The sequence below is a fragment of the Bison bison genome, unplaced genomic scaffold (assembly GCF_000754665.1).
Source record: "Bison bison bison isolate TAMUID 2011002044 unplaced genomic scaffold, Bison_UMD1.0 scf7180017864535, whole genome shotgun sequence".
Taxonomy (NCBI): Eukaryota; Metazoa; Chordata; class Mammalia; order Artiodactyla; family Bovidae; genus Bison; species Bison bison.
The window spans coordinates 1,616,159-1,627,090 of NW_011495084.1; the positions used below are offsets into that span (position 1 = coordinate 1,616,159).

The 10,932-nt window shown below is 38.1% G+C and overlaps 1 protein-coding gene across 1 annotated transcript in view; it reads left to right on the top strand.

The window, feature by feature from the left end:
- PTPRQ (protein tyrosine phosphatase, receptor type, Q) overlaps positions 1 to 10,932 on the top strand; it is a 232,711-nt gene that overhangs the window by 43,311 nt on the left and 178,468 nt on the right. The window contains exons 15-16 of the mRNA XM_010832015.1: positions 4,066 to 4,248; positions 4,598 to 4,699. Coding sequence (XP_010830317.1) covers positions 4,066 to 4,248; positions 4,598 to 4,699 — 285 coding nt within the window. The remainder of the gene's footprint in view (positions 1 to 4,065; positions 4,249 to 4,597; positions 4,700 to 10,932) is intronic.

Genomic DNA, 10,932 nt, shown 5'->3' on the forward strand with positions numbered 1-10,932 from the left:
GATTTCTTTGGAAGGAATGATGCTAAAGCTGAAACTCCAGTACTTTGGCCACCTCATGTGAAGAGTTGACTCATTGGAAAAGACTCTGATCCTGGGAGGGATTGGGGGCAGGAAGAAAAGGGGACGACAGAGGATGAGATGGCTGGTTGGCCTCACCAACTCCATGGACGTGAGTTTGAGTGAACTCCGGGTGATGGTGATGGACAGGGAGGCCTGGTGTGCTGTGATTCATGGAGTTGCAAAGAGTTGGACCCGACTGAGCAACTGAACTGAACTGAATGGCAACTCAGTATTACAAATTCATTTTAATTTCTATTCTAAAGTAGAGGTCTTTTCAGGCTATATTTGTTGTTCAGTTGCTCAGTTGTGTCCGACTCTTTGCGACCCCATGGGCTGCAGCACACCAGGCTTCCCTGTCCATCACCAACTCCTGGAGCTTGTTCAAACTCATGTTCATTGTGTTGGTGATGCCATCCAACTGTCTCATCCTCTGTTGTCCCCTTTCTTCCTGTCTTCAATCTTTCCCAGCATCAGGATCTTTTCCAACAAGTTATCTCTTCCCATCAGGTGGCCAAAGTATTGGATCTTCAGCATCAGTCCTTCAAATGGTATGGGGAGGGAGGAGGGAGGAGGGTTCAGGATGGGGAACACATGTATACCTGTGGCAGATTCATTTTGATATATGGCAAAACCAATACAATATTGTAAAGTGAAATAAAATAAAATTAAAAAAAATGAATATTCAGGGTTGATTTCCTTTGCAATTTACTGGTTCGATCTCCTCGCTGTCCAAGGGACTCTCAAGAGTCTCTTCCAGCACTTCAGTTTGAAGGCCTCAATTCTTTGGCCCTCATCCTTTCTTGGTCTTCACTTGTATCTTAGTTGGTAAAGCGTCTGCAATGGTAAATGTAAACAGTCTGCAGTAGGTAAAGAATCTCCTGCAATGCAGGAGACCTGGGTTTGATTCCTGGGTCAGGAAGATCCCCTGAAGAAGGAAATGGCAAGCCCCTCCAGTATTCTTGCCTGGAGAATCCCATGGACAGAGGAACCTGGCAGGCTACAGTCCATGGGGTCGCAAGAATCAGACATGACCTAGAAGCTAAATCCCACCACCATCCTTTTTTATTGTATAGCTCTTGCACCTATACACGACTATTGCAAAAACCATAGCTTTGACTATATAGATGTTTGTCGGCAAAGTAATGTCTCTGCTTTTTAATATGCTGTCTAGATTTGTCATAACTTTTCTTCCAAAAACCAAGCATCTTTCCATTTCATGGCTGCAGTCACCGTCCGCAGTGATTTTGGAGCCCAAGAAAATAAAGTCTATCACTGTTTCCATTGTTTCCCCATCTATTTGCCATGAAGTGATGGGACCAGATGCCATGATCTTCATGTTTTGAATGCCGAGTTGTAAGCCAGCTTTTTCACTCTCTTCTTTCACCTTTATCAAGAGTATCTTTAATTCTTCTTTGCTTTCTGCCATTAGGGTGGTGTCAAATGGCTATCTGAGATTATTAATATTTCTCCTGGCAGTCTTGGTTCCAGCTTGTGTTCATCCAGCCCAGCATCTCACACAATGTACTCTGCATCTAGGTTAAATAAGTAGGGTGACACTATACAACTTTGACATACTCTGTTCCCAATTTTGAATCAGTCCATTGTTCCATGTTGGTTCTAAGTGATTATATATGTTCCATGGATTTGAGCCACGTATGCTCATAGGGATAGGCTTACAGTTCCAACAATGCATAGTTTTTTTTTTTTCTTTTTTCCTATTCCACCTCTCATCCAGAGGCATGATAAGAGGAAAAAAATTACTTTTCTGTCCTCTTTTTCTTGGTAGGTTTCCTTCTCACTCCTTGTTCTGTGAGAGTGAACATACCACATTGCACAAGTCTAGGAAGAACCGCTCAGGTTCTCTTCAACTCTTCTGAAGAATTCAAAGTGCCCCCAGAATTGGCCTGTGTCATGGGTCTTGTTGAAATTGCATTCTTTGGGGATTCAACACTTGATGCAGGGATATTTTTTACCCTTCTTCTGGCCCAGGGTTTTATCTTCTTTTTCTGGCTCTCCACACAGCAGTTAATACAGAAACTCAAAGTCACCAGGATTGACCATTACCCTGTAAGTCAGAGCAGGCTTTAGTTCCAGCATATCAGGACTCCTATTTTTACTTTTGTTTGTTTGTTTTTTGTATTTGTTTTTAGTCCACCATAGATTTCTTACTTCTTTGCCAGCTCTGCAATTCCTTACAAGAAAAAGGTTAATTTTTATGTAAAGTTTTACTTCTTTTAATTATAATGATCATTCATTTAGTGTAGCTTTTCCAATATCCAGTTTTCTAGACTTGGAATCCCACATGTAGTATTAACAGTTAATTATATGTAGAGAACCATTTTGTGTCCATTACATTCAATATAATAAAAGCATTAATAGATACAGGAAACTCATATTTTATTTATTGATAAATTGTATCCTTGGGCTTCCCTGAGGGCTAAATGGGTAAAGAAACCACCTGCAATGCAAGAGAAACAAGAAATGCAGGTTTGATCCCTGGGTCATGTAGATCCCCTAGAGAAGAAAATGGCAATCCATCCAGTATTCTTGCCCGGAAAATCCCATGAACAGAGAAGCCTGGCAGGCTACAGTTTAGGAGGTCACAAAGAGTCGGACAAGAATGAGTGACTAAGCACACACATCCTTAGGAGACTGTTTTGTTACCAGGTTATTATATCCTTTCCTTTTATCTAGCAGAGGATCCTTGCCTTGTCATAGATCATATTGTATATCAAAACTAATCTATTAACCATTTATATGTTGTTATTAATGAAAGACAGATCAATTTTTAAGTGTTTTCAAGTTCTCCTTCTTGTACAGTTAGCCTGTACCTGGGGGCCCTGAATCCACCGATTCAACCAATTGTTCATTGAAAGTATTTGAAAAAAAGTTGCAGAAAAAATGTTCTAAAAAGCAAAACTTAAATTTCCTGCATGCTGGCAGGCAACTATTTACATAGCATTTCCATTGTATTTACAATTATTTACCTAATCCATTGTATTAGGTATTATAAATAATCTAGAGACGATTTAAAGTATACAGGAGAATGTTGTTAGGTTCTATGCAAATACTGTGCAATTATATATAAGGGACTTGAGCATCCTTGGAGCTTGGTATCCATGAAAGGGGTGGGGGCATGGGGGCCCTGGAACCATTTCCCTGCATGTACCATGGGACCACTGTATCTGCATGTTCTGCTCAGGAAGACAGTTTAGTATAGTCTCAAGTATTTTGATAAAAAATACGAGAAAGCAATGGCAACCCACTCCAGTACTCTTGCCTGGAAAACCCCATGGACAGAGGAGCCTGGTAGGCTGCAGTCCATGGGGTCGCTAAGAGTCGGACAGGACTGAGCGACTTCCCTTTCACTTTTCACTTGCATGCATTGGAGAAGGAAATGGCAACCCACTCCAGTGTTCTTGCCTGGAGAATCCCAGGGACAGAGAAGCCTGGTGGGCTGCCGTCTATGGAGTCGCATAGAGTCGGACACGACTGAAGCGACTTAGCAGCAGCAGCAACATTCAATAAACTTTAGAGTTGTAGTATGAATTTTCTTTGAGATGAAAATTTTCTTGCACAGTTGCAAGTGCTATAATATACCCATATTTTTCTACATTTAGGATATTTATTATAATTGCATTCTACTGAAACTTCTGATGTGTGTGTGTGAGGGTGGCGGGGGGGGGGGCTTTCCTGCTGGGTCAGTGGTAAGAATCCCCCTGAAATGCAGGAGCCACAGGAGATGCAGGTTCGATCCCTCGGTTGGGAAGATCCCCTGGAGGAGGGCATGGCTACCAACTCTAGTATTCTTGCCTGGAGTATCCCCTTGGACAGAGGAGCCTGGTGGGCTACAGTCCCTGGGCCACAAAGAGTAAGACATGACTGAAGTGACTTGACAAGTGTGTATATGTGTGTGTATCCTAGACCTTTGGGGTGAAAACATCAGCAGAATACATTATTAGCATAGAATTGTTTATGCTATATATATAATTTTTTTTTTTTTAGTGCCTGATAGTGCACCAGAAAATATTACTTACAAAAATATTTCCTCTGGAGAGATTGAGCTGTCATTCTTCCCTCCAAGTAGTCCCAATGGAATTATACAAAAATATACGATTTATCTAATGAAAAGTAATGGAAATGAGGAAAGAACGATAAATACAACTTCTTTGGTCCAGAATATTAAAGGTAAAAAAATATAATGTTGGATATTTATGTTTGTTTTGACCAAGTGACCACAAATCATCAGCTTGTTGTTGTAAGTGAGAAGTGTAGTTAGTTTTATACAGAGTGTGACAGTTCCAGCTCTTTGGTTCAATAAGGTAGGAGTTTATTGCAGATCACGTGAAAGAAGACTCAGTTCTTTTCCACATTTTTCTACATTGTTCTGTCTTCATAATAGGAGTTACTGTTCCAAGAACTACATTTTCACTTAGTTTTTACTTTTGGAAGGTTGTTAAGAAACATTTCATAGTTTTTTTTCCTGCATATACTTAAAGGTTATTTTGTAAGTCTTATCTATCTTATTTCTATTTAGGACTGAAGAAGTACACGCAGTATACAATTGAGGTGTCAGCTAGTACTCTCAAAGGTGAAGGAATTCGGAGTGCACCTGTAAATGTGCTTACTGAAGAAGATGGTAAATATAGCAGTGAAGACTTGATAAATTTTTAATCTGTCACGTTTCAAAAAACATGTATATAAAATGAAGATATAGTATAAGAATTCTCCTTGCCTTGAGTAGCATGTATGTGCTGCTACTGCTGCTAAGTCGCTTCAGTCGTGTCCGACTCTGTGCGACCCCATAGACGGCAGCCCACCAGGCTCCGCCATCCCTGGGATTCTCCAGGCAAGAACAGTGGAGTGGGTTGCCATTTCCTTCTCCAATTTATGTGCTGCATCAGCTTTATATTGATATTTCATTGTCATGGTTTAAAAGAAGCTTGCAAAGTCATATTTATGTTCAGTAACATCAGGTGTAAAATTCATTTTTTTATTCTTAACTCATTCATACTCTGTGAAAAAATCAGTAATTTTTTTCCCATGGGAATTTTTAAGGCTAAAATTTTTGGTGCACATAGCTTGAACATCAATCTGGGTATGTTATGACCATGTTTTTCACTTTTAACATTCATAAGAATAGACATTTAATAAGTTTTGTAGTAGATTCTGTTATGTCAACCTTCAGCATTTTTAAAATTTATTTTTTATTGCAGGATAATTGCTTTACAGAATGTTGTCGTTTTCTGTCAAACCTCAACATGAATCAGCCATAAGTATACAGATATCCCCTCCCTTTTGAACCTCCCTCCCATCTCCATCCCCATCCCACCCTCTAGGTTGATACAGAGCCCCTTTGAGTTTCCTGAGCCATACAGCCAACTCCCGTTGGCTATCTATTTTACATGTGGTAATGTAAGTTTCCATGTTACTCTCTCCATACATCCCACCCTCTGCTCCCCTCTCCCCATGGCCATAAGTCTATTCTCTGTCTGTTTCTCCATTGCTGCCCTGTAAATAAGTTCGTCAGTACCATTCTTCTAAATTCCATATATACGTGTTAGAATATTTACCTTTCTCTATCTGACTCATTTCTCTCTGTATAATAGGTTCTAGGTTCATCCACTTCATCAGAACTAACTCAAATGCATTCCTTTTTATGGCTGAATAATATATACCACAACTTCTTTATCCAGTCATCTGTCGATGGAAATCTAGGCTGCCTCCATGTTCTAGTTATTGTAAATAGTGCTGCAAGGAACAATGGGATACTTGTGTCTTTCTCAATTTTGGTTTCCTCAGGGTGTATGCCCAGGAATGGGATTGCTGGGTCATATGGTGGTTTTATTCCTAGTTTTTAAAGGAACCTTGTACCATCTTCCATACTGGCTGTATCAATTTACATTCCCACCAGCAGTGCAAGAGCGTTCCCTTTTCTCCACACCCTCTCCAGCATTTATTGTTTGTAGACTTTTTGATGATGGCCATTCTGACCAGTGTGAGTTGATTTTGTAGTTTGTAGTTTTGATTTGCATTTCTCTAATAATGAGTGGTGCTAAGTATCTTTTCATGTGTTTGTTAGCCATGTTTGTGTGTTTGTTTCATATGTTTTCTTTGGAGAAAAGTCTGTTTAGGTCTTTTCCCCACTTTTTGATTGGGTTGGTTGTTTTTCTGGCATTGAGTTGTATGAGCTGCTTGTATATTTTGGAAATTAATCCTTTGTCAGCTGTTTCATTTGCTGTTATTTTCTCCTATGCTTAGGGTTGTCTTTTCACCTTGCTTATAGTTTCCTTTTTATCAGGTCTCACTTCTTTACTTTTGTTTTTGTTTTTTTTTTAAATTTTATTTTATTTTTAAACTTTACAATATTGTATTAATTTTGCCAAATATCGAAATGAATCCGCCACAGGTATATAGAGGATCTTGCTTTGATTTATGTTGTTGAGTGTTCTGCTTATGTTTTCCTCTAAGAGTTTTATAGTTTCTGGTCTTACATTTAGGTTTTTCATCTATTTTGAGTTTATCTTTGTGTATGGTGTTAGGAAGTGTTCTATTTCATTCTTTTACATGTAACTGTCCAGTTTTCCCAGCATCATTTATCCAAGAGGCTGTCTTTGCCACATTGTATATTCTTGCCCCCTTTGTCAAAAATAAGGTACCCATAGGTCATGGGTTTATTTCTGGGCTGTCTATCTTGTTCCATTGGTCTGTATTTCTGTTTTTGTATCAGTGCCGCACTGTCTTCATGACTGTAGCTTTGTAGTATAACCTGAAGTCAGGAAGGTTGATTACCTCAGCTTGATTCTTCTTTCTCAAGACTGCTTTGGCTATTTGGGGTCTTTTGTGTTTCCATATGAATTGTGAACATTTTTGTTCTAGTTCTATGAAAAATGCCATTGGTAATTTGATAGGGATTGCACTGAATCTGTAGATTGTGTTTGGTAGTGTAGTTATTTTCACAGTATTGATTCTTCCTACCCAGGAACATGGAATATCTCTCCATCTGTTTACGTCATCTTTGGTTTCTTTCATTAGTGTCTTATAATTTTCTGTGTACATTTCTTTTTTCTCCTTAGGTAAGTTTATTCCTACATATTTAATTCTTCTTGTTGCAATGGTGAAGGTTCTTGATTCCTTAATTTCTCTGCCTGATTTTTCAATGTTAGTGTATCGAAATGCAAGTGATTTCTGTGTATTGATTTTGTATCCTGCAACTTTGCCAAATTCAATGAATAGCTCTAGTAATTTTCTAATACTATCTTTAGGGTTTTCTATGTATAGTATCATGTCATCTGCAAACAGTGAGAGCTGTACTTCTTCTTTTCCGATCTGGATTCTTTTTATTTCTTTTTCTTTTCTGAGTGCTGTAGCTAGGACTTCCAAAACTATGTTGAATAATAGTGGTGCAAGCGGACACCCTTGTCTTGTTCCCGATCTTAGAGGGAATGCTTTTGGTTTTTCGCCATTGAGAATAATGCTTGCTGTAGGCTTATCATTTATGGCCTTTACTATGTTGAGGTAGGTTCCTTCTATGCACATTTTTGAAGAGTTTTAATAATAAATGAGTGCTGAATTTTGTCAAAGACTTTTTCTGCATCTATTGAGATTACTATATGATTTTTCTCTTTCAATTTGTTAATATGGTGTATCACATTGATTTGCATATATTGAAGAATTCTTGCATCCCTGGAATAAACCCAACTTGATCATGGTATATGAGCTTTTTGATGCATTGCTGAATTCTCTTTGCTAAAATTTTGTTGAGGATTTTTGCATCTATGTTCATCAGTGATATTGACCTGTAGTTTTCTTTTTTTGTGTTGTCTTTGTCTGGGTTTGGTATCAGGGTGATGGTGGCCTTGTAGAATGAATTTGGTAGTGTTGCTCCCTCTGCTATTTTTTGAAAGAGTTTTAAAAGGATAGGCATTAGCTCTTCTCTGAATGTTTGATAGACGTCTCCTGTTAAGCCATCTGGTCCTGGGCTTGTTTTTTCAGAGATTTTGGATCACAGCTTCAATTTCAGTGCTTGTAATTGGATTGCTCATAATTTCTTCTTCCTGGTTCAATCTTGGAATATTGAACTTTTCTAAGAATCTGTCCATTTCTTCCAGGTTATCCATTTTATTGCCTTATAGATGTTCATAATAGTCTCTTATAATCCTTTGTATTTCTGCGTTGTCTGTTGTAACCTCTTCTTTTTCATTTCTAATTTTGTTGATTCTTCTCTCTTTTTTCTTGATGAGTCTGGCTAGAGGTTTGTCAATTTTGTTTATCTTCTCAAAGAACCAGCTTTTATTTTTATTTATCTTTACTATTGTTTCTTTCATTTCATTTTCATTTATTTCTGCTCAGAAATAAATTTCTCTTTCCTCCTATTAAATTTTTGTTGTGGTTCTTCTTTTTCCGGTTATTTTAGCTGTAAAGTTAGGTTGTCTGTTCGATGTTTTTCTTGTTTCTTGAGGTGGGATTGTATTGCTATAAACATCCTCTTAGAACTGCTTTTGCTGCATCCCATAGGTTTTGAGTTGTCATGTTTTCATCGTCATTTGTTTCTAGAAATTTTTTGATTTCTTCAGTAACCTGTTGGTGATTATGTGTTGAAATGTCTTGTTTAATCTCCATGTGTTTGTGTTTCTTACACTTTTTTTCTTGTAATTGATATCTAGTCTCATAGCGTTGTGGTTGGAGAAGATGCTTGATAACGATTTCAATTTTCTTAAATAACGATTTCAATTTTCTTAAATTTATTGAGGTTTGATTTATGACCCAAGATGTGGTCTATCTTGGGGAATAGTCCATGTGCACTTGAGAAGGTGTATTCTTTTGCATTTGGATGGAATGCCCTGAAGATATCAATCAGATCCATCTCATCTAATGTATCATTTAAGACTTGTGTTTCCTTATTAACTTTCTGTTTTGATGATCTGTCCATTGGTGTGAGTAGGGTGTTTAAGTCTCCTACTATCATTGTGTTGCTGTCAATTTCTCCTTTTATGTCTGTCAGAGTTTGTCTTATGTATTGAGGTGCTTCTGTATTGGGTGCATAGATATTTACAATTTTTATGTCTTCCTCTTGGACTGATCCCTTGATCATTATGTAGTGTCCTTCCTTATCTCTTGTAATATTCTTTATTTTAAGATCTATTTTGTCTGATATGAGGATTGCTACTCCAGCTTTCTTTTGCTTCCCATTTGCATGGAATATATTTTTCCATCCTCTCACTTTCAGTCTCTACGTGTCTTTAGGTCTGAAGTGGGTTTCTTGTAGACAGTTCATATATATGGGTCTTGTTTTTGAATCCATTCAGCCAGTCTGTGTCTTTTTGTTGGAGCATTAATCCATTTACATTTAAAGTAATTATTGATATATATGTTCCTATTGCCATTTTTGGAGTTTGGAGTTGATTTTGTAGATCTTTTTTCTTCTCTTGTACTTCTTGACTATATAGGTCCCTTTAACATTTGTTGTAAAGCTGGTTTGGTGGTAGTGAATTCTCTTGCTTGTCTGAAAAACTTTTTATATTTCCATCAATTTTGAATGAGATCCTTGCTGGGTAGATTTTTCCCTTTCAGTACTCTAAATATATCCTGCCATTCCCTTCTGGCCTGCAGAGTTTCTGCTGAAAGATCAGCTGTTAAGCATATTGGGTTTCCTTTGTATGTTACTTGTTGCTTCTCCCTTGCTGCTTTTAATATTCTTTCTTTGTATTTAGTCTTTGTTAGTTTGATTAGTATGTGTCTTGGCATGTTTCTCCTTGGGTTTATCCTGTATGTGCCTCTTGGACTTGAGTGACTATTTCCTTTTCCATGTTGAGGAAACTTTCAACTATAATCTCTTCAAAATTTTTCCATATCCTTTCTTTTTCTCTTCTTCTGGGACCCCTGTAGTTTGAAAGTTGGTGCATTTGATATACTCCCAGAGGTCTCTGGGCTATCCTCAGTTCTTTTCATTCTTTTTACTTTGTCCTGCTCTTTAGAAGTTATTTCCAACATTTTATCTTCCAGTTCACTGATTCGTTCTTCTGCTTCAGATATTCTGCTATTGATTCCTTCTAGAGTATTTTTAATTTCAGTAATTGTGGTGTTTGTCTCTGTATGTTTATTCTTTAATTCTTCTAGGTCTTTGTTAATTGATTCTTGCATTTTCTGCATTTTATTTTCAGAGTTTTTGATCATCTTACTATAATTATTCTGAATTCTTTTTCAGGTAGTTTGTCTATTTCCTCTTTATTTGGACTTCTGTGTTTCTAGTTTGTTCCTTCATTTGTGTAGTATTTCTCTGCCTTTTCATTATTTTTTTTTAACTTTTTGTGTTTGAGGTCTCCTTTTCCCAGTCTTCAAGGTTGACTTCTTTCTTCCTTTTGGTTTCTGCCCTCCCAAGGTTGGTCCAGTGGTTTGTGTAGGGTGAGATTTGTGCTGAGATTTTGTTTGTTTGTTTGTTTTTCCTCTGGTGGGCAAGGCTGAGTGAGGTGGTAATCCTGTCTTCTAATGATTGGGTTTGTATTTTTGTTTTGTTTGTCCTTTAGATGAGGTGCCCTGCACAGGGTGCTACTGGTGGTTGGGTAATGCCGGGTCTTGTATTCAAGTGGTTTCCTTTGTGTGAGTTCTCACTATTTGATACTCCTTAGGGTTAGTTCCGGAGAAGGCAATGGCACCCCACTCCAGTACTCTTGCCTGGAAAATCCCATGGACGGAGGACCCTGGTGGGCTGCAGTCCATGGGGTCGCTAAGAGTTGGACACGACTGAGCGACTTCACTTTCACTTTTCACTTGCATGCATTGAAGGAAATGGCAACTCACTCCAGTGTTCTTGCCTGGAAAATCCCAGGGACAGGGGAGCCTGGTGGGCTGCTGTCTATGGGGTCACACAGA